This window comes from Bubalus kerabau, chromosome 10 (assembly GCF_029407905.1).
Source record: "Bubalus kerabau isolate K-KA32 ecotype Philippines breed swamp buffalo chromosome 10, PCC_UOA_SB_1v2, whole genome shotgun sequence".
In the NCBI taxonomy this organism is placed as follows: domain Eukaryota; kingdom Metazoa; phylum Chordata; class Mammalia; order Artiodactyla; family Bovidae; genus Bubalus; species Bubalus kerabau.
In genome coordinates this window covers 49664768-49689225 of record NC_073633.1, presented here as the reverse complement: position 1 = coordinate 49689225, position 24458 = coordinate 49664768, and the positions used below count along the sequence as shown (strand labels likewise).

The 24458-nt window shown below is 40.6% G+C and overlaps 1 protein-coding gene across 6 annotated transcripts in view; it reads right to left on the bottom strand.

The window, feature by feature from the left end:
• The window catches only part of GNG2 (G protein subunit gamma 2), a 155940-nt gene that overhangs the window by 13389 nt on the left and 118093 nt on the right, over nucleotides 1-24458 (bottom strand). For 4 of the 6 annotated variants that reach the window (XM_055537645.1, XM_055537646.1, XM_055537644.1 and 1 more), the window contains one exon: nucleotides 6416-6529. In XM_055537645.1, the coding sequence (XP_055393620.1) occupies nucleotides 6416-6502 (87 nt within the window). In that variant the 5' untranslated portion in view covers nucleotides 6503-6529. Of the gene's footprint in view, nucleotides 1-6415; nucleotides 6530-24458 lie in introns of those variants that run through there. The other 2 variants (XM_055537641.1, XM_055537642.1) reach the window with 1 other exon arrangement.

Sequence of the window (24458 nt, the reverse complement as noted above, 5' to 3'; positions counted from 1 at the left end):
AGAAATAGGATGTTTTAAAGAAAAAAATTTTGGAAAAAAAAGTTTTGAATTTATTATCTTATAAGCAAATTTCAAATAAATCTGTCATAGCTCATTTATAAATGAGCTTCAGGGGGTTGATGATTTTTTTAGGGTGTTTGTAAAAATGCCATAAGACATATTAAAGGAGGAGAAGGAACATGAGGAATTAAACTTCTATCTTTATTTTAAAAAAAAGAAAGAATATACTTGGTGCTTAACAAACATCTACTGAATTTTGAAAATTGTACCAACCCTCATAAAAATGAAGTTTTATGCTCAATTATTAATGTATGCCTGGATTCAATTTAAAATTTTTGTTCCACTTTCAGCAAATCAAATAAATTAAGACTGGATATCTTTGAACACAGCCTTTTCCTCCATAAGTTCCAGACGTACTATACCTATTTTGTTAACCCTGAAAATAGTCTCAGTTTGGCTTATATGTAAGGTTGAAACTTACTCTTCCTAATAAACTGAATGCAAGAATTTAAAGGAAGAGATGTTAAAACTTTTGATTCAAATGCTGGAGAAGTATTTGAAAAGTCTCAAACCTAGGATGTCTGTCCCCTCTCCAGAATGAAGCAGAATGTCTAACTGACTTGTGTCTCAGTAAAACTTTCCCTGAAGTTCAGTTCCAATGTATTATGAGTTAATTGTCAGAAAGATGATTTACTTACTAGAAACGTTTACATTTGGTTCAATAATTACACAACTTTGTCAGTTATGAAAATCAGTCTGTTCTTTTCATGTTGAGCTGTTTTCAAAAAGAAGGTATACTATAAATGCTGGCTACTAATATTCATATACTTGACATAAAACAATTTACCTATTTTAAAATGATCAATTCTGCCCTACTTTTTGGCATTTTACTGAACTTTCTCCTATATGATGAGTTTTATTTGTCCAGTGACATCATGCTTGGAATTTCCCAAACCATAAATGTAATTGGAAATGTCATCCAAAATACAGTTCCTAATGTCTCGCTATATGACACATTTAGTACATGAACTTAAAGCTATCCACTAAAAAAAAGTGTTTTTTCATTGCCTGCCTATCTCATCACCAAGAAGTAGACAATAAGGTCTTTGACGTTGAGGACTGTGTAATTTATCTGATGAAGGTAAAATTATTTAGTAAACTGACTAATAAGTAGGATCAGAATGGAAAAGATTCATGAACAAGTGGGAATTTAAGCTGACCTGTAATAGAGGAGTAAGATTCAGATATTGTCCTAGTCCATTTGGGCTGCTCTAATAAAATGCCAAAACCAGGTGGATTGTAAACAACAGTTCTGGAGACTGGAAAGTCTAAGATCAAGGTGCCGGCGATTCAGTGTCTGTTGGGTCTCGATTCCTAGTTCATAGATGCCTATCTTCTTGTTGTAACCTCACAAGGTGGAAAGGGCAAGGGAGTTTGCTGAGCCTCTATATGGGCACTAATTCCATTCCTGAGGGCTCTGCCTGCATGACCCCTAATCACTTCCCAAAGGCCCCATCTCCAAATTCTGCCACATTGGGTGTTAGGATTTTCATGTATGAATATGGGGAGGGACACAAACATTTAGTCTACAATAAATAGGAAAAGAATAGAAAAGACCCTGATGCTGGGAAAGATTGAAGGCAGGAGGAGAAGGGGATGACAGAGGACAAGATGGTTGGATGGCATCAATGACTCAACAGACATAAGTTTGAGCAAGCTCCAGGAGATGGTGAAGGACAGGGAAGCCTGGCATGCTGCAGTCCATGGGGTTGCAAAGAGTCGGGCATGACTGAGCAATTGAACAACAACAAATAGGAAAAGAATAAGGGGAAGGGTGTTCTCACTGAGGGATTCAGAATAACCAGAGAGACGGTAATCTGCACAGCATATTCTTTAGACAGTGAAGAATGCCAGTTGGAAAGGTCTATTGGAACCATTTGGGAGAAATGAGAAATAACTTTGGCATTTATATGTGAGGCCAATATAAGGAGCATCCAATTAGTTAAGAGGCAATCATTTCACCCATGCTCCTGGCCTTGGCTTTATTTTGCACTTACATGTATATTATTCATGATGCCAACAATGCCATGCATTAAAGGGCTCCCTTTCAGCTTATGATTCTCACCCCTCCTTAACTACCCTTCCCATGCTTATGGGTGGGTGGGTTCCTGGGAGCCCTGTTTGTGCAATGTGCTGTAATTTGAGCATTAGTTGGTTGAAGCTGCAGATGGCTCATCCTTGGTAGAGCAAATGTACCACTCTAGGCAGTGAGACTTTCTTCATGGAGCTGAAAGTGTGATGAGTGATCCTGGGAGTTGTGGGCAGCCATTTTGTGTTCACCACATGCAACAGGCAGCTGAGAAATCTATTCCTCCCAGGAAAGGAAAGAGGCTGAGAGAAGCAGAGACATCCCAGAGCACCCACAGTTCCTGCTGGCCTCTCAATTCTGACTCCCGATGCCCACTCAGCTACATTTCTGCTCTCAGATTCTGAGACGCCTTGTATTTTTTATCATCAATCCCTTCTTTCTGCTTAAGACAGCTTGGGTTAGGTTTCTATTATTAGAAACCCAGAGTCCTAATATAGTGACGAATAAATAGATTCACTGAAGTCTTACTGTCCTTTGCTTTCACACATGCTCTCTTGACTTGCACTCTCAGGACAAGCTTTCTTTCACCGGCCTTTGCTCAACAGCAGCATTTCTTGTTGTTTCATACATCTGAGTGTCATAGTCTCCAAAACCTCTCTCTGCCCCTTTCCCCAGAGCCCATCCCAGCTTTCTTTGGCTTCTCTTTCCTTTCTGTCCTTGAATGAAATGCTAACGAAGAAACACAGAGAGGCTGGGAGTATAATTTATATATGCCTGAGGCTTATGAACAGATAATGGGTTCATTAGCTCAAATCTCCCAGGATCTGCGATACAAAGGGATAGGAAACATGGAGCCTTAAAAAGGAATATGCTCTTCAGACCTTCTCATGGTAAGGCTACTCTAGGCAGCCAAGGATGTTCTGGAGGCCACAGGAGGGATAAGACCACCCTTGTGGAAGGGACCCTGGACACCCCCAGTGTCAGCTGGGCCCCCTTTTCCTTGCTCCCTATTGCCTCAGCTACACTAGGCTCTGCCAGAGGGACATCAAGCCACTGCAGCCTTTATAGCTTGAAGAGGCCGCTGCTGTGATTCGAAAAATCACAAACCTGGGATCTTCAAAGAGAAGCGCCTTCTTGCTGACAGGATCATGCATGGAAAGTAGGTGGAGAAACCTGAACACTCAAAACTCTGAAAGGGACTCTGAAAGGCAGGTAAACTAGTCCTAAACCAGTGGCAGTTTTATTCCAAGAGCTAAACTAAAAATAACCTGACACTTCACCATAGCATGCCTGCCTGGCTCTGATGTGCAGAACAAATGCTGAAATATAGGCTGCCGCTGTTATTTCCAACAATTTTAGGTCCAATCATGTCAAGAGGAATTGAGAGATTTGAAAGTTACAATCAGCTAGGAAGGCAATCACTCATTGTTCAGTTTATTAGGCCAATGCTTTATGTCTCAAAGAGATACTGATTTATTTGGTCTCTTCACAAGTAGTATACCAAGGTAATCAGGGTGAGGTATTGGCTTCATTTTGATGACACTTGGTAATTATGCTTTTTGGATGTCTTACTTGTATCAGTAATAGGTCTTGTTCATTTTTTTTGGTAACCCTTTATTAGACTAGGAGATCCTTGAGAGCAAGAATCATTTCTTCATCTTTATCCAGCTCTATATCTCTAAGACCTAACAAGGCCTGGCAATTTAGAAAGCTCTCACTAAAATATGTATTGGATAAGGAATAAATAATAGAAAAATAGCAATAGTCCACTCTTATGATGAAGGTCTTGGAAAGCATTTTTAGATGCTGGGAGGGATTGGGGGCAGGAGGAAAAGGGGACGACAGAGGATGAGATGGCTGGATGGCATCACCAACTTGATGGACATGAGTTTGAGTGAACTCTGGGAGATGGTGATGGACAGGGAGGCCTGGTGTGCTTCAATTCATGGGGTTGCAAAGAGTCAGACACGACTGAGCGACTGAACTGAACTGAATGATTGAGTCTTCAAGGAGTCATGGGAGTTGGGAAAGCAGAAATGCAAACAGGAGGAGACTGAATGTTCCAGCCATTTGAAATTCCCATCAAAGAAATTAAGAATGGTTCAATATGGCATGGGGGTGAGGGGAAGGGACCAAAGCTGAAAAGAGGGGCAGGGGCCAGAAGGACCTTACACACACCCTGCTGAAGAATTTGAATTTCAAGTTCCAGGTGATAGGAGTCATGAAAAGATGTTCAACAGGAGAGGAACCTAATGAGCTTTTCTTGCAGCAGTGGTCTTTGGCAGCCACATGGAGGGTAAGTGATGGTGGGGATGGACTGGGGTCGAGAAGGGATTGCAGAGGTCAGCAATCACTCCCTTACAGCTAAATGCACTATACAGTCAGTAATTCAGGTGAGAGGTGATGATGGTCTGACCTACGGCTGAAAAGGTCTGTTTCTGCCCTGTTCCTCCCACTGTCAGCTTCTCATACCACCTACACCATCACATCCTGCTTCAGGACTTGGGCCTGGGGATGCTGAGTTGTACCAGAAAATGCCAACCGTATTGGGGCTTGGCAAACATTTTCATCTTCACTAGGCCACCCCAAAAGGCAAAACGGTATTTTCCAGAGGCCCACATGGAACATCTCCCAGCAGGGAAAAAAAAAAAAGAGCTGAATGACTCTTTCTGGTGCCACAATCTTTGCGTGACCTCACTCCTCCCAGCAGGTACTATGCCCACTTGCCACATTGTACTTTTTTAAGAAAGGAAATAAAAAAGAACAGGTAAAGGGGAAAATGGAGAAGAGGAAGGTAGTGAAGGTGCAAAATAGATGTTAAGGACCCTTTATCACATTATAAATAAAGAAAAATTAAAGCAATTGCAAGAAAGAAGCTGTTTACATTTGTGGCTCATTACCAGGATTCAAATTGTATAAAGGAGATTAAGGATAGATGGGATGGTTATTTGCTCAGCTTACCTACAGAGGAAAATAAGCTCTCCCTTCAGACTCTAGCACAGACCTGATGGGAGTAAAAAGGAGCAAACCTCTTCCCGTGGGACCATGGTTCTCTACCTTAGCTATACATTAAAACTAACTGATAATGTAAATAAAAAATTACTGTTGTCTGAATCATAGATCCTAATTTAACTGGTCTACACTGTGGTCTTAGAAATGGTTCTTTTTATAGAATTCCCTGGGTGATTTGAATGTATAGGTGGGCTGAGAATCATTCCTCTAGACCAGGATTCAGCAAAGTTTTTCTCTAAAAGGCCAGAGAGTAAAAGTTTTAGGCTTTCTGAGCCAAGTGTCATCTGTTGCAACTATTCTACCCTGCTGTTGTAGCAGCAAAGGAGCCACAGACAAGATGTAAATGAGTGTATGGGGCTGTGTGCTAATAAAGCTTTATTGACAAAAACAGACAGTGGGCTGGATTTGGCTCATGAGCCATAATTTATTGACCCTTACTCTAGAAGCACATTCCAAAGGAGGGCTGGATTGTTCAGGTTCCTAAGGCAGGTATGGACAAATCTTCCAGTTTAAAAAAGGCATTTGGAAAGCTGTTCTAATTTTAATAAAATGAAATACACTGCTGAGTTCCATGTCATAAAATGCTCAGGTCTTCTGAGGAAGTGAAGCTTTGATGGTTGGCAAAAATTTACTGCCTGTGGTAGCTATCTATGTGGGTTAATTTACATTGAAAATCTGCCAACAAAAGGTTTCTATTTAAAGTCCTGGCTCAATATGTTAGGTCCAACTTAAGGCAAAGCTATCAGGTTAGATCTGGGGAGTGAGAGAAAGAAATAAGTAGATTACTATCTTCCATGAAACCTTTATGCTGTTTGACTTCTCAGGGAGACCATGTGTGGTTTTTGTGTTCTGAAGGAAAAAATCCAAGAGTATAAAAGAGAAAAAAAGTAAAAATAAAAATGGTGGCTAGAAGGGCTAGACCTGAAGATAGACACTAAAAATTAGAACATACATCAGGATAGAAAAAATTAAACCCAAGTGAGAAGGACTTCTTTACAAGGTCAGGGAAGTGAACTGGTCGATTGCTATGTTTTGTGGCTTCTCCAAATCCTTTGGCTAGAATTCAGCCATGAGCCTATGTTCTGCTTTGAAGTTTACTCAGCGAACTAGCTTTAATTTATACTATCATTTTCTTCTGGAAAATTCCAGAGAGGGCAAAGGCACATTAGAAAATGAACTTTTGCCTAACTATTAAGTTTCTCTCCCACCATCTTTGGTTTCATCACTCTCCGTAGAGGAGTAGTCAAATGACACCTGGCTACAAGTCATACTCCTGACAAGGCCAGCTGATCCTGTGTGTGACGCCATGCTCACCTTTATCCTATCGATGTTGGCTTCCATCTTCAGCTGTTCTACCAGTTTCCTGGCTTGTGCTATGCTGGCGGTGTTGTTGCTGGCCATTGGAATGCTGGGTGGGTTTCAGATACACTAGGAAAGAACACAAGGAGGAAAAATACATCAGAGAAATTACCAGCTGCCAAATGTGTGGGTTCACCATAACTGGGAGATCCCAAAAGAATGAGTGCAGTCAGGCCAGGCTTCTCCAGCCATCTACATCCCCAACCCAGCACTGTGTCTGACGGGCAGGCAGACCAGAGAGATGAGGATTGTTTTTCCTTCTCCCTATTTCTCCCCCTTCCAGTCTTTCTTCAGGGTGAATCATTAAATCAGCTAAGACGAACTGCCTCTTGAAGAAAGCAAGTTATCAAATTTATCTTAATTTATGAAATTTATTATAGAAGGGGACGACAGAGGATGAGATGGTTGGATGGCATTACCGACTCAATGGACATGAGTTTGAGTAAGCTTCCAGAGTTGGTGATGGACAGGGAAGCCTGGCGTGCTGTAGTCCATGGGGTCGCAGAGTCTGACATGACTGAGCTACTGAACTGAACTGAATTTATGAAATAAGTTTATGAAATAAATTCAAAACGGTAAGGGTGACAGTATGCCTAATTATTGTTGTCATTTATTGGGCACTGCTATTGTTAGATATTGGAGAAGGAAATGGCAACCCACTCCAGTACTGTTGCCTGGAGAATCCCATGGACGGAGGAGCCTGGTGGGCTACAGTCTACAGGGTCGCAAAGAGTAGGACACGACTGAGCGAATCCTTAATATTGTTAGATATTGCTTTAGAGAGTGGAGTTCTGTATCTATGTAGATGGTGAGATGGGTTCTTTGTCTCTGGCTCTGCCAGACCTCTTTCCATCCTTGCCCCCCACCCCCTTCAAATCCTATCCCAATTTCATTTCTTTTCTAATTATTTCTTGACCCCTCCCATCTCACTTTATTCTTGCCGTTCACCTCAGAAAGTATCCTATTCTATTTTCAGTGCCCACTTCCCCCATATTGTGATCAGGTCTTCCTCCATGTCAAGGTGTCATATGCTATTTCTGGACTGTCTGTGTAAATTTGCCCTTTAGGTCACTGAAGCAATGTCTGAGAGCTGCAATTTAACTAGAGTGCATGACTCCATAAATGAGAAGCATTAAACGCTGCTTTAGTCAACACCAGTTGAGTCTCGTTCGGAAGATATTATATTAAAAACCACCACTTCCACTAGCTTCGGGGAATATTTTTATCTAGGGATAAAGTAGGCTCAGGCTACAATTTCAAAAAGGAAAGATAGAAAACCTGTAGAAAGAAAAATAATCCATAATAAATTCAGTACATAGGTTTTTACATATTCATGAAAATCAGGAAACAATTTTTATTTAATTACCAAAAAAGCAAAAGTCTACAAATTATTTTCTTTGGTTTTTATTTCTTGATATCTAGTTCTTCAAGACAACAGAAATAATTAGACAGAACTCTCTGTGGACAAAGAGGTCCCTGCATAGAGAATGTTATTTTATAAAGAATACTGCAAATGCCAACCCAACAGCACACAGTATAAATTGGAAGATAGTTAACTGTTTCAGGGGCTTCCCTAGTGGCTCAGATGGTAAAGAGCCTGCCTGCAATGCAGGAGACCTGGGTTTGATCCCTGGGTCAGGAAGATCCCCTGGAGAAGGGAATGGCAACCCACTCCAGTATTCTTGCTTGGAGAATTCCAAGGACAGAGGAGCCTGGTGGGCTACAGTCCATGGGGTCCCAAAGAGCTGAACATGACTGAGTGACTAACACTTTTAACTGTTCTCTAAATTTATTTTCAAAGGCTTTGAGACAATAAAATGGGAAGGAAGGCTGAAAGAATTTGAAGCGGAAGATTTCTGAACTCTAGGTTCAAATGCTTGAAGATCAAGGGAGGGATATTGCATATAAAAACAAACAAACAAAAGGGAGGCTTTAACAACAACAGTGATTTCATCAGCATGGTTAGGGATGGAATCATTTAAATATAATTTAACCCACAGGTAAATTATATGCCCCAAATCAAACAAACATCTTACAGCCTCGTAAAACTTCACAGGGCCAATCAAAAGAAAGTGAAAGTCGCTCTGTCGTGTCCGACTCTTTGTGATCCCATGGACTATACAGTTCATGGAATTCTCCAGGCCAGAATACTGGAGTGGGTAGCCTTTCCCTTCTCCAGGGAATCTTCCCAACCCAGGGATCAAACTCAATCATCTAGTAGCATAGCATAACTCTTCCATTCACCCAAAGATGGAAGGAGCCACGATCTACAGGACCATGGAAACTGCTCTGGGAAGTTAATATTTCCTCCAAATTAGAATTTATCACACTAGGATACAGACTATCACAGAATTTCCAAATCATCACTGGACCTGAGGGAGCTATGAGACTGGTCAGCTATGATGCTGGCTTTCAGTCTAAACCAGATCACACAGTAACTTGTGGCAGATCCCACAAGTCTCTGGAAGTCTCTGGTACTGGAAGAGCTTGCTTCCAATACCACTTTTCCTTGTCTTCATCAGTGATAAAATTTTTTTCTTTTTAACAAAGACCACAAGAACCCTGAATTTTAGTTGAGTATATTTTGCTGAAAAATACACTCCCAGGTTCCCTTGCAGCTTGATACGGTTATTCGACTATGTTACGGCCACTGAGACGTAAGCAGAAGTGTCCCTGAAGGAAAGGGAGGTGCTCTGTGCCTCCCCTTCCTCTTGCTGCTGGCCTAGAAGGTAGTCGTGGGTTCTACCTTGAACCTATGGCCTAACACTCCAGGATGAGCAGGAAAGGATGGTCCTTACTGATACTGTAGAGCCGCCACGTCAGCTGTGAACTGGCCACCATCTACGTGAATAGAAATAAGCACCTATCTTGTTTACACCACTATTATTAAGGGTTTCTCTGCTGTTAGCTGACAGATCTGCCATTAACTGATTAAATGATCCATTATTTTCATTTGAGTATCCAGGAAAAGTCTATGTCCTAATGCCTATTTATGTTCCCTGGAATAGGCATAGCTGTCCTTAGGAGGCTGAGATGAAAAGCGTGTGAGTTTTCTATTGCTGCTGTAACATATTACTGTAAATTTAGTATTACTAGCTTAAAGAATATAAATTTATTATCTTACAGTTCTGGAGGTTAGAAGTCTGAAATAGTCCCACTAACCTAAAATCAAGATATTGGCAGATATTCCTTCTGGAGGTCTAAGGGAAAATGTTTCCTTTCCTATTCTAGCTTCTAAAGATTGCTGACATTCCTTGGCTCTTGGCTTTTTTCTTCATTTTCAAAACCAACAAAAGTGAGTTGACTCCTTTTGATTCTTTATCACTCCGAGCTCTTCTGTAGTCACCTCGCTTTTTGATTCTCCTCTGCCTCCTTCTTCCACTTTTAAGAACCATTGTAACCACACTGGATCTACTCTGATAATACAGGATAATCTCCTTATCGTTAGGTCAGCTGATTAGAAACCTTAATTCCATTTGAACCTCAAATCCCCTTTGACATGTAACACAACAATCTGCAGGTTCCAGGTACGGGGACACAGACATTTTGGGGGGCCTTTATTCTATCTACCATGGAAGGAGACCTTTGTGCAGGTAGAGAAGTAAAGTGGGAAGGTGGAGTGTTGAGATAGGAAAAGAAGAGGGATGAGACAGGACACAAGTCTAGAAATGCACGGGAAAGAATACATAAAACCTAAATGGTCTTGAAACCATTTACCTCAGATTGGGACTTGAACCCATGTGCCAGGATTTGAATCTAGCCAAAACTTAGTTTCGGACTCAAACCCACATGGCCAGGACTCAAATCCAGCTAAAACCCTGCTTGGGATTTGAACTCATGATCTTTTAATTACAACACACTTACCTGATGTCTGAACTTACTGAGGCTCAGGTTGTTTATGTCTCAGAGCAGAAGGAATTCAGTGAGAGGCAAAGTGACAGGCAAGAAGTAGATTTACTAATATAGGATGCTTGTAAGAGATGCCAATGGGCAGGCAAGGGAGCTCTGAGTGGGTTACAATTTATAATGAAAAAGGGTCTTTCCCCCTTTTTCAAGTAGACATAGATGCAGACATAAGGCATATATCACTAGCTCCTCCTTCATATTAGGCAGGAAAGTGCCTGACCATATGAGGTCAGGGGCTTCCCAGGGGTTGCCAACAGTAAAGAACCCGCCTGCCAATGCAGGCAGGAGACATAAGAGATGCAGGTTCCATCCCTGGGTCAGGAAGATCCCCCTGGATGAGGGCACGTCAACCCACTTCAGTATTCTTGTCTGGAGAATCCCATGGACAGAGGAACTGGGCAAGCTACAGTTCTGCTGCTAAGTCACTTCAGTCATGTCTGCTTCAGTACATAGGGTTGCAAAGAATCACACGACTGACGCAACTGAGCATGCATGCACTATGAGGTCTAGAACTGTGGTATGCAGGAAGGGTGGTAACATTTTTCTTCCATCTAATGGCCTGGGGCATATATTGTGGTTTTGCTCATGGTTTTATACTTAAGCAAGCCTGCTTCATTGAACAATGTTCCAGTAGGTTTCTCAAGCGATCATTAACTTACAGTGGCCTCCTAAAGTTTCCTAGGTTTCCTTCTCTATCTATAGTCTCCTACCAGGACTTCTACAACTACCTGTATAACTATGCTATTCTATCCCTATCAGTCTTAAGAAAAAAAGGGGACAAATGGTTTGGTTTGTGCTTTTAGTTTTAGAAAGATCCTGTATATTTTTGTTTTACCATATGACCCCCCCAAAATTTAGAGCCACTTTTAGAATCACTTAGTGTATTTTCTTCTTTTTCACCTTCAGCTGCTTTCCCACAAAAGCAATGAAGAAATCCCCCTCACAAAAACCGAAAGAACTAGAGAGTCCTAGACCAGTGTTCCAAAGAAGTATGTAATATTGAGATTTATAAGAAATATATTTGGTCTTTGATCTGTTCTTGGCTCAGAGCTCCTAAAACCCTTGTAATCTCCTATGGTAATAGGAATAAAGGTCTTTTGTTATGTTAATGAGGTGACTTTCAGAAAGCTCTTAAGCAACCTGGGTATGGCAGTGGGGGTGGGGGTGGGGGCGGGGGCAGAGGCTGTTTGCTAGGAGAACCAACCATGTAATTAGAGGGTTGGAACTTTCAGTACCTACCCCCTCAACCCCAACTTCCTGGAGGGGAGAAAGGTTGGAGGTAGAACCAATAGCCAGTGGCCAATGATTTAATTAATTGTGACTGTATAAAGGAGGCTCCATAAAGACTCAAAAGGACACAGTGTGGAGAGCTTCCTGATTGATGAATTCGTTATGATCCTGGACAAGCGGTCTACCTAGAGAGGGTACTAGAGCTCTGCACACTGTCCCCACATCTTGCCCTTTCATCTAGCTGTTTCTGAGTTACATTCTTTTATAATTAACTGGTAACCTAGTATATAAAATGTTTCTCTGAGTTATGTAATAGTAAATTAATCAAATCCAAGTACTTTATATTTTCAAATATTTTGTTAAGAGATTTTTGCATCAGTCTTTATGAGATTATTGCTCTCTTCAGCTTTGCTTTTCTTTTTCTTTATTCCTTCTTTCTTTCTCCCTCTCTCTCTCCTTTTTTATCCTCCTACCTCTCCTTAGCTTTGGTGTCAGGATAATGTTGCTGCTGCTGCTAAGTCGCTTCAGTCTTGTCCGACTCTGTGCGACCCCATAGACAGCAGCCTACCAGGCTCCCTCATCCCTGGGATTCTCCAGGCAAGAACACTGGAGTGGGTTGCCATTTCCTTCTCCAATGCATGAAAGTGAAAAGTGAAAGTGAAGTCGCTCAGTTGCGTCCAACTCTTAGTGACCCCGAGGACTGCAGCTTACCAGGCTCCTCCGTCCATGGGATTTTCCAGGCAAGAGTACTGGAGTCAGGATAATGCTTGCCTCTTAAAATGAACTGGGAAGAGTTACATCCTCTTCTATTTTCTGGAGGGTATTATGTAATACTGCTGCTGCTAAGTTGCTTCAGTTGTGTCTGACTCTGTGTGACCCCATAGACGGCAGCCCCCCATCCCTGGGATTCTCCAGGCAAGAACACTGGAGTGGGCTGCCATTTTCTTTTTCCAATGCTAGTGCATGCCAAATATTTTGATAGAAACCATTGATGACATCATCTTGTATCACCAAAACCAAGGAGGAGGTCATGGGAACCTCTGATTTATAGCCAGGTAGGGGGAGTGGGGAGAAGGCAGTCTTGTGGGATTCAACCTTTAACCTATGGAACCAGATGCTGTCCCTGGGCAGACAGTGTGAGAATTAAAGAATTAAGTTAAATTGCAGGACAGTCAACTGCATGAGAGGATTGCTGTTTGGTGTGAAGGGTACCTGCATGTCAACATACAGTTCAGATCTCAATTGCAAGCCCAGGTTGTACTTCTGACTGACTGGCTATAATTTTTTTGAGTATATACCTAGTATACATCCAATAAAGTTGTTGGATCATTGGGTAAGCTTATTTTAATTTTTTGAGGGACAGCAATACTGTTTTCCACAACAGCAGTGCCATTTTACATTATCACTAAAAGTACATAAGGGTTCCAGTTTCTCCTCATCCTCATAAACACTTTATTATCTTTTTTTTTTTTTGAAAGTAGACATCCTAATAGTGTGAGGTAGTATCTCATGCAGTTTGATTTGCATTTCAATGATTAGTGATGTTGAGCACCTTTTCATGTGTTCATTGGCCATTTGGGTATCTTTTTTGGAAAAATGTCTATTCAAGCCTTTTGCCCATTTTATAATAAAGTCAGGTTTGCTACTATTGAACTTTAGGAGTTTTCTATATATTCTGGATATTAACCTCTAATTAGACATATGGTTTGGAAATAGTGTACTGTGATGCATAAAAGTTTTTAATTTTTGTGAAGTCCAATTTTTCTATTTTTTCTTTTGTTGCCTATGTCTTTGATGTTACAGCCAGGAAATCACTGCCAACTCCATTGCTGTGAAGGTTATGCTCCATTTTGTTTTGAAGGAGAGAAGAATATACTAACCTCAGAATATATCACGATGGTATATTGATGATATTGAATTAAAGTTATTTAAGAAAACAGTCATGAAAGAAGAACACTTTCACTCTCTTTGTCCCCTGGAAACCAAGAAATAAGTCTCTCATATGAAAGTACCCACCCTCTACCAGAAGGTAGAAGTTATCCTCATTGCCAGAGATGGGGAATTCAGGGCCAAGAGGGCCGTATCAACAAACCTTGTAACCTCTTCCTTAATTTGCTACCCCAAACCTGAACTCTGTTGTCTAGTCAGTTCTTCACAAACATATTGTTTCCCTGGCTAAAAGGTATAAAAGCTGCCGCTTTGGTCACTTCTTTGAGTCTCATAGTTTTATGGGCTGTTGTATGTACAAAATCAAATTTGGTTTTCTCCTGTTAATCTTATGTCAATTTAATTATTAGAGTAATCAAAGAATTAAGAATGGAAGAAGGGGAAAGCGTTCATCCTCTATAGCTTAGGTGCCCAAAATGGGATTTTCCCCTGGCTGGACACTGTTCACCTTTGGGCTGCTGCAGTGGAGAGATCCTGGGACCTCTGGCAAGTGCTGGCAGAAGGAAAGAATTCTTACCCAATCAGTCTCCCAGATCTCAGCCTGCAACATGTGGTAGAAGTGAGAATGGTTAAGAGTCCTTTTCTTTTTCTAAATTCAGATTAGTAGGAGAAAATATTTGTATGAGTTAGTTTTTTAGGTATAGCAACGTGTAAAGATTTGTTATGAATATGCTTGCTATCTATTGATTCCTTTTCTTCTAGAGATGGTGATTGTTTTCCTTTTCCTCCAACTTTTGTGTCATTTCTCATAAGGAGAAATACCATAGGGTAGAATGCAGGCGTAAGTTCTGTAAGCCTGTTGAGCTGCCTTCACACCCTGGTGAGTTCATGGTTTTTATCAGACTGGCATCTATTTAGACAAACTTTTCTCTGGGCTCTCTAATGTAAGAGACTAAAGTTTTCCTTTCATCTTGTTCTGTATCCTGAGAGCATGACTCTGTGACCATTAAGAATATTCTCTGGTTTCTGCTAGCCAGAGGGTGCAAATAATAGCTTGCGTATGGTGGCCAGTTGAATAGACTGAATTCCAAGGCACAAAGTCACAAGCATTGTGCTCTTTGTCCAACCGTTTCAGCTTTCAGGGGAGTTTGTCATAAAGGGTCCTTGTCCATAAGGGGTCTTTGTCATCTCAGCCTTCGTTGTCTAGTTAGTGCTGGAGAAGTCTCATTCTATTAATGCCTGCCTGGTGTTGCAGATTAGTAGGTCTGTGACTAGAGCAGCCTTGTGTTCTTGCAGAGATTAGAGTCACTCTTTGCAATACACTGTTCTTACTGCTTGGGACAACAAAGGTCTTTGCTTTCTTAGGCTAAATCTGGGAATAAACTTTCTGGATCTTCTGAGGGCTGTATCTTTTGCACTTTCCTTTGGGATGCCTCTTGCATCCATGGTTAAATCATATAAAGGCTTTTTGGTTTGAGTCACTATTGTGATTAATATAAGTTCCTACTCATCAATGATCAGACAAAGGATCCTTTGAACTGGCCATGTTTGAAAAAAAGAGTTTTTTATGGAGGTTCTCACCCATAACAACATCTTACTCGTACCTATGGAAAGACCAAATTAAAAACAGAACACAATGGAACACAATGGCCATAGCCTTAGCGACTCTCTTAGCAAGATGAAAGAACAGACATTAGATTTAGAACAAAAATTAAAGACCACATCCAACATAAATTCCCCTTCATCTCCTCAGCAACTTCTCTTAGTTCCCCAACTCCTCCATATTCCCCAGAAAATTCCTTAAATACCCAGCCACCTGTTTGAACCTCCCTTTCTTTAAAAGATTTATAGGGAACACTCTGATCTCTAGGCCTCAAATATATAGGTTACTCTCGTAAATGATGAAAGCTAAGAAGTAAATTTAACAGAAGCACCCAGGATGGAGAATAAGGTTCTCTTTGCTATCCCTTACAACTCCTTGCCTTCTGGGACTCTATCATCAGGCTCTGCCAGCTTCGGGTCTTTCCATACATTGTCCTTTGCCCTTTGCAGATGTATCGTGGACACCCCTACTCCTACCCCATGGACACCACAAAGAATTCATATCCTCTAGAGATCTTTCAAATTATAAAACCCTTTTATCTCCACCTTCAGAAGATCCTACCAAATTTAAAGAGGTATTAAAAAGATTAGTGGCCATTTACAACACTTTTTACAGAGGAAAACAGATGACCAGAATTTCTCCCAGGCCCTCCTATTAAATGGTCAGGAAATGGATCAGCTGGAGGCTGATGTTTAGCAAATGTATCAATATTATGTCTTTTTATATATTATGTGCAAAGGTACACTTAGAAAAAGGAGAACATCCAAAGGCCTTTGTAACATGCTTTGCACAGACTTTTCAAAGGCATACTGCATTAAGCCCTGAAGATCCCGAATATAGAAATCTTTCAATTTCCTCCTTAATAGGAAATTTTCTCCTAAATTTAACAAGGCAAATTCAAAAGTCCTGGATGGATAGTCAACCTCTAAACACTGTGATAGAAGAAGCTACCTAATTCTTTAAAGATAGCTTGCAGGAATTCAGGAGAAAAAAGGAATTACAATCAACAATACTTGATTTATCTGCTTGAATCTTTACAAAAACAAAAGCATAACTTTGAAAGCAACTCAAAGTCCCCTTAGACCTTTTCCCGTTTGCCTTCAAGTGTTTGCAGATATTATTAAAAAAAATCAGGACACTGGAAGTACAATTGCCCTGACTTAAGGGAAAGAAGAAAAAAAATTAAACAGCAATTATCCTAGACTTCTGATAATAAATATACACCAAAATTCCTAGGAGAAAACTTACATTCTTTCCCTGTTCCTTGAAGATGTAAATCTTATCATGTCTTTATAATGAAAATACCTCAGAAGGTAAATAAAACACTGCTCACAACTGCCTAAGACACAAGATAAAAAGGGGGTGGGGGAGGTTTTTAAAAATATAAACTGCTCTAAAACTCACTTGCCTAAATCAAGTCCACAGTGTTCAAAAGACTGTCAAGGACGATCTTGTCAAAGACAAACACAAACTTAAAAGTCTTTTGCACAAACATTAGTAGAAAGCTTTAGCCATTTGAGAGAGTAACCTTAACGTGTTCTGTTTGACAGAGATATAATTTGAATTCAACTGTTATTTATAAACTAGTGACCCAGATGATCACGATGGTATGATCACTCACCTAGAGCCAGACATCCTGGAATGTGAAGTCAAGTGGGCCTTAGAAAGCATCACTATGAACAAAGCTAGTGGAGGTGATAGAATTCCAGTGGAGCTATTTCAAATCTTGAAAGATGATGCTGTGAAAGTGCTGCACTCAATATACCAGCAAATTTGGAAAAGTCAGCAGTGGCCACAGGACTGGAAAAGGTCAGTTGTCATTCCAATCCCACAGAAAGGCAATGCCAAAGAATGCTCAAACTACCGCACAATTGCACTCATCTCACATGCTAGTAAAGTAATGCTCAAAATTCTCCAAGCCAGGCTTCAGCAATATGTGAACCGTGAACTTCCAGATGTTCAAGCTGGTTTTAGAAAAGGCAGAGGAACCAGAGATCAAATTACCAACATTCTCTGGGGCATCGAAAAAGCAATAGAGTTCCAGAAAAACATCTATTTCTGCTTTATTGACTATGCCAAAGCCTTTGACTGTGTGGATTACAATAAACTCTGGAAAATTCTGAAAGAGATGGGAATACCAGACCACCTAACCTGCCTCTTGAGAAACCTATATGCAGGTCAGGAAGCAACAGTTAGAACTGGACATGGAACAACAGACTGGTTCCAAATAGGAAAAGGAGTACATCAAGGCCATATATTGTCACCCTGCTTATTTAACTTTTATGCAGAGTACGTAATGAGAAACGCTGGGCTGGAAGAAGCACAAGCTGGAATCCAGATTGCTGGGAGAAATATCAATAACCTCAGATATGCAGATGACACCACCCTTATGGCAGAAAGTGAAGAGGAACTAAAAAGTCTCTTGAAGAAAGTGAAAGAGGAGAGTGAAAAAGTTGGCTTAAAGCTCAACATTCAGAAAAAGAGTTGAGTTTCAGGCCAGCTTTTTCACTCTCCTCTTTCACTTTCATCGAAGGCTCCTCAGTTCTTTGCTTTCTGCCGTAAGATGGTGTCATCTGCATATCTGAAGTTATTGATATTTCTCCCAGCAATCCTGATTCTGGCTTGTGCTTCATCCAGTGTGCTTATATTTGTATGTTATAAAATATACAAGTGTGTTTTATAATATATGTATAGGTATATTCCAGAAATTATATGAAATTTCTAGAAATCTGGTATGTCCAGGCATAATGTGATCACTAGTTATTATCTTAGAATGTATTTTACAGAAATAACAAAATTTCCTTGTTAATAGTATTGTAATGAGCTCTTATTAGATCTTTAATCCTGGACATTTTAAAGTCTTTTGTCATTTACAGTTATTGTTTTATTTTGATGACTTTCACAAATCTGTTTCATATTCAGAGAAATTCATGGAAAGGCCTCTGAGGAGTTCTGTGGATTACAGGCTTTTGACAACTTTCAGATAATACCACTGAATCAGGTAGGGATTTATAGAACTCTAAGGAAAACTGGATTCATAAAACTGCTAACCAAAGATCAAGATCAAGAATTAACTACATGGGATGGAATGAAGATGATTATAATTTTTATGACTTTTTGTTTGAAACATTGCTAGTTCTTTAATGTTTTGTTTTTCCAGATTCAAAGAAAATTTTTTTTCTTTTCTCAAGCTATTTAAGACTTAGAGCAATTTGGTAAAGTATAACTTTGTGAACAAAGATGAAGCATTTACTTTTTCTCCCTATTTCATCCCTCCAGAATTAAGAAATTCTCAGTGAGTATTCTTATTTCCACCGCAGTATAATTATTTGCACAAATTCATTAAGAATTTGTTCTCCTTATAACAGGACACAGTTATAAACATTGTTTATGTTACCAGGGCTTTGATTAGAATGTCTTATTTGAGAGAGACATGCTGCTGCTGCTAAGTCACTTCAGTCGTGTCCGACTCTGTGTGACCCCATAGACGGCAGCCCACCAGGCTCCCCCGTCCCTGGGATTCTCCAGGCAATAACACTGGAGTGGGTTGCCATTTCCTTCTCCAATGCATGAAAGTGAAAAGTGAAAGTGAAGTCGCTCAGTCGTGTCTGACCCTCAGCGACCCCATGGACTGCAGCCTTCCAGGCTCCTCCATCCATGGGATTTTCAGGCAAGAGTACTGGAGTGGGGTGTCATTGCCTTCTCCGAGAGAGAGACATACATAGATTCAAATATGACCAGAAAGCTTTAAGGAATTAAGGTTGACTTTATGGAGCCAATAAAGCCCTTTGGAAAAATTAGCCAATCCTGTTTACAAGGTTCTTGGCAGCCTTGTCTGGTGAGTAAGGAAGGTCACCTCTTGGCAAGCCTGGGAACCTTAGGATATTTTGCAGATCTCAAAAAGAGAAAAATGCATGCAAATCTACAGGTACTGCAGGCAAAGTTTGATGGAAAATCTTTTGCATGGCTTCCTAGCCTAGAGAGGCTTTTAAGAGTTTAATCTGAGATTTTTTATAAAAAGTTTCAGGAAAGCAAACTTTGAAAGAGTCTATATGGTTAATATTCTTGCTGCACTTAATAATCAGGCAAAGTTTATTGAAATTATACTTAACTTGTGAACAAGTTAGTCTTATTATGATTATCTCTGATGGAAATGGAGGTAATTATAGTGAAAAGTTTTCCTCCCTGACATTTTCTTCTAAGAATTTTATAGTTTTAGCTCTTACGTTTATGTCTTTGATCCATTTTGAGTTAATTTTTGTATATGGTAAGGGTCCAACTCTATTAACTTTTTTTTTTTTTTTTTTTTGCATGTGGATATCTAGTTTTCCCAGCACCATTTGTTGAAAAGATTGTTCATTCTCTACTGAATGGTCTCATCATTGTTGTTGAAAACTATTTGTCTATATATGTGAGAGTTTATTTCTGGTCTCTCTATTCTATTATATTGGTCTATCTTTATGCCAATGCCATACTTTTTTTTATACTACTTTAGCTTTGTTGTAAGTAAACTGTGAAATATGAGTCCTCCAACTTGTTCTTTTTCAATATTCTTTCAGCTATTCAGGGCCCTTGACATTCCATACAAATTTTAGGATGGCTTTTTTTATTTCTACAAAAAATATTGCTGAAATTTTAATACAGAGTGCATTGAATCTGTAGATTGCTTTGAGTAGTACTGACATTTTAACAATATTGTCTTCCAATCCATGAACATGGGATGTCTTTCCATTTATTTATGTCTTCTTTGTTTGAGCAATGTTTGCAGCTTTTATTGTATAAGTTTTTTATCTCCTTATTTAATTCCTAAATATTTTATTCTTTTTCATGATATTGGAACTGGAATTGTGTTCTTAATTTCCTTTCCAGATTGTTTATCATCAGGGTATAGAAATGCTATACCATTGATTCTTAATGGGGAAGAGGAAACTCTTTGTCTTCACTCCTACCTGAGTTACCTGAGTTGAGAGTAATTGCACGCAAGGAGTGGAGAAGGCAATGGCACCCCACTCCAGTACTCTTGCCTGGAAAATCCCATGGATGGAGGAGCCTGGTAGGCTGCAGTCCATGGGGTCGCTAAGAGTCGGACACAACTGAGAGACTTCACTTTCGCTTTTCACTTTCGTGCATTGGAGAAGGAAATGGCAACCCACTCCAGTGTTCTTGCCGGGAGAATCCCAGGGACAGGGGAGCTTGGTGGGCTGCCATCTATGGGGTCGCACAGAGTTGGACATGACTGAAGTGACTTAGCAGCAGCAGCAGCAGCAGGCAAGGAGAAGTATTGTTGAGGAGAGGTGTGCCTTGTGAATACAATGAGGCCAAGAAAAAGTGTTGACAGAATCCTGTTAGATGCTTAGGCAGTTTCAACTTAGACAAGCATCTTAGGCAAGCACAGATATTCTTTGCTAATGTTTCTGTTTCCTTTTACATGTAACCCAAACTAGGCAGAAATTATTTTTCTAAGAGGGAAGGGAATGGTTTAAATACACTGACAACTGAAATAGCTAAAAGAAAAAGTAAAACTGTCCTGAAAAGATCATGCAAACAAAGCTTTAAAATACACACACACACACACACACATTTCTTAAAAATAAACAACAATAACAAAAAACCCTTTTAGTTAATAAGATCAGATCAGATCAGATCAGTTGCTCAGTCGTGTCCGACTCTTTGCGACCCCATGAATCGCAGCACACCAGGCCTCCCTGTCCATCACCAATTCCTGGAGTTCACTGAGACTCACGTCCATCGAGTCAGTGATGCCATCCAGCCATCTCATCCTCTGTGGTCCCCTTCTCCTCCTGCCCCCAATCCCTCCCAGCATCAGAGTCTTTTCCAATGAGTCAAGTTAATAAGAAAGGGAGATTAATTTCTATAGACCACTCCCCCCTCAGGCTTCCCTGGTAGCTCAGTTGGTAAAGAATTTTCCTGCAATGCAGGAGACCCTGGTTCGATTCCTGGGTCCTGAAGATCTCCTGGAGAAGGGATAGGCTACCCATTCCAGTATTGCTGGGTTTCTCTGGTGGCTCAGCTGGTAAAGAATCTGCCTGCAATGTGGGAGACTTGGGTTCGATCCCTGGGTTGGGAGTATCTCCTGGAGAAGGGAAAGGCTACCGGCTCCAGTATTCTGGCCTGGAGAATTCCATGGGCTCGCAAAGACATGATAGTGACTTTCACTTCACCCTATCAGCCTAGTCTGGACTGCTTTTCTGATGTACTGCAGTTTACCTTTGCAGGGGCCCAGCCTGGCAACCAAATTATGGCACAGAATATGAGTGGTTACATATCCCTGAATTTGAATCAGGAACTATAATGCTGCAGATAAATTCTTTCAGAATCCTACAGCCAGTATCTCTTCTTAAAATTCTAAAAATCTACCCTCAGGAAATTCGAAATTCAATCTATTCTCCAAGCCTCACACTAGAACCACAGGCAGCAGTTCTCAGCCAAGGGAGGTATCATCCAACATGAGGCATTTGGAAATGCGTCGGGGGTGGGTGGGTTCTGACGGTACCTAGGGGCTACTGGCATTTAGTGAGCAGAGGCAGGAACTCTTCATGCCCTGTAGAATGCCAGGCAACAATGAATCACGCTGTTTAAAAGGCCCACAGTACCCTCAATGAGAAAGGACTTTGAAAAAAATAGCCATAGAGTCATGCATGAAAAAATCTGCTCAAAGAAAGAACTCCATAAGAAAAGGTTCAACTCACTGGGCTTTTATGCTTATGTCTTCTGATCCGTATTACCTTCCCAGTGAAGAATAAGTGCTCATAATTCTCATTAGCATTATTTTGCTTTATAGATATTTGGTCCATGTTCATTTTTTAAAAGAGCATAGTCTCTTTTTTGCAATGTACTGGTGGAATGAGGTTATTCTGAGTTATATCTGCCAGTGAGGGGAAAAACAAACAACAAAAACCCCTAGAACAATTAGCTTGTGTGTGAGGGATCAGTGGAATTTTGCAAGAATGTCCTAATTATCCTACCTGGATTCCAAACCTAAGAATAATAACAGAATACATTTTATTCTTTTCAACTGAGGACAGAAGACTTCCATCCCTGAGGGTCAGGCTTGTTACGGAATAATAACCATCAGATGGTTTTCTTTCTCTAAAAATACATCCAGTATTTTAATTTCTTTTAGGAGGAATCTTTCTGTTAAGAAACTATATATTTTCTTGTCACTTATGCTTGGGAATAAACACACAACCCCTTATTTCCGTGGCACAAAGATAAATAAATGTTTTGATCCGGGGATCTTTGCCTTGGAGACTGTAGGTTAATCGTGGAGGATTCCATTCTTTTCATACTTTAATGGTGTTTTTTAAGCATGGATCCAGGCAGGCTTCCCTGAGGCCTTTCATTTTCATTATAACTGTGTGTTTCTCTGAACTGTGTTTTGATATTTGCAGTAGGTGCTGAGGGGGTTTGATTTGTTTGTTTTGTATATTTTCAGGTTACAATTACATTGGGAATAAAACAAACAATTTCTAAGTCTAGAAAACAAATTAGAGGTTATAGCCTTCCAGTCACTTGATGATATCTATATTATTCTCATTTGTCAGTTAGCCCTAGCATTGGTGATTGGTTAGTAGTTACTTTTAAATTAGAGGACTAATTTCAAACTGGGCTTCCCTTGTAGATCAGAGGGCAAAGAATCTGCCTGCAAAGAAGGAGACCCAGGTTCGATCCCTGGGTTGGGAAGACCCCCCTGGAGAAGGAAATGGCAACCCACTCTAGTATTCTTTCCTAGAGAATTCCATGGACAGACCATGGGGTCACAAAGAGTCAGACATGACTGACCAACTAACACATAACACACAATTTCAAACTATTCCAATTTAGAATTTTTCAGAGTTTCTACAATTAGTCAGCTGAAAAAATGTATTTGTTAACTGTTCAGACCTACAACCAAAGTTTGGGCTTGGTCATTCTGTGACTCATTTTTTGATCCTTACTCTAATTTATTCTGCAACAAGTATGTCATCATCAAATGGATTAGATTCTATATAGGAAGGACTGCTAAATATTCTTTCCTGTAAAGGTCTTTCAGAGTCAAAACACTAGTAAACGTATGAATAGTGGCTACACAACTGTTAGGTAGGATAGGAAACAGGAGTCCAAAATGGCGGTGGCTAAAAGACAAGGAAGGGAAAAGCCCATGAAAATGGAACAAAGGAAGGTCAAAGGAAGGGCCGAGGACCGGAGTGAGGACTTCAGGTAGAACAAACAGCACTCCTGGCTGGCCCACTTCGCATAGGGCAGGCCCAGAGGGAGGAAAAACATACAAAAGGAGGAGCCAAAGGGCATGTGCTCGCTGGCGCGCGCGCTCTCTCTCTCTCCCGCAGGCTGGGGCGATTTTCCTGCTATTATCTAAATAAAATAGAGCTGTAACACAGAGGTGTAACACTGATTTGTCTAAGAGCTATAACACGGTCCGTTTGAGACCTGAGAGCTATAACACGGTCTGTCCAAGACCCAAGAGCTGTGACGCACCGAGGGGGCTTTAATGTCCGTCACTCCAAACCTTTGTTGTGGACCAGACAGAACCGAGGAGCATACACTCGCCTGATACAATGAATCAAATAAGAATTGTAAAATACCCTGCCAGGTTTCAGGGTAGCTTTTTGTCAGGCATTATCCTCTCATACCAGTTGGCCATTTTGACTTGAAAATAACAAAAGAGCATATTGCAATCTCTACTCCTCAGCAAACACCAAACTCTTTTTTGGTTCTCCAGCCACAAGGGATATTTAAAACCAATAAAGGATTTATTTGTGAAGCTGGTTGCTTTCCCCTCAACACTTTGAAGGCCCAGGGCATTGGGGGTAGAATTTATGTTGCTCGCTCACTTTTTCCCCATCATATGTTTCAACAATTGGAGATGTTGCAAAGATTTCTTTTGGATGTCACAGTGTCGTGGTTTCACTCGCCTTTGCTCATTTTTGAGGAGCAGTATAGAGTTCAGACAGGAGACAAGTACAGAGCAAGTGGGGGGAACAGAGAGGAGGTAGGGTAGGGTATGTGTACACAGGCTTAGGAATGCAAGGACTTGGAGACAGAGGTTGTAGAATGATATGGACTCCAGGAGGTGTGGGTGAGCATCGGGGAGAGGGTGGAGAGAGGCAGGGACTGGGAGGAGTTCACAGGCAGCCAGAATCCAGAAAGCCAGACTCCACAATACTGGATTAAGTGAAGAATTTGTAAACAAAGCAAAACAGGAGCCCTCCAAGTGACTTTCCTCTCCTCCTGTCCCTATCTTTAAGGGCTTCCTATTTCTGAGAAATTGATTTTACAAGCCTAAATCTCTGTTCTATCAGCAGAGGACTAGGAACTCAGACTAAAAGTGAATATTAGTTTATAAACCAACGG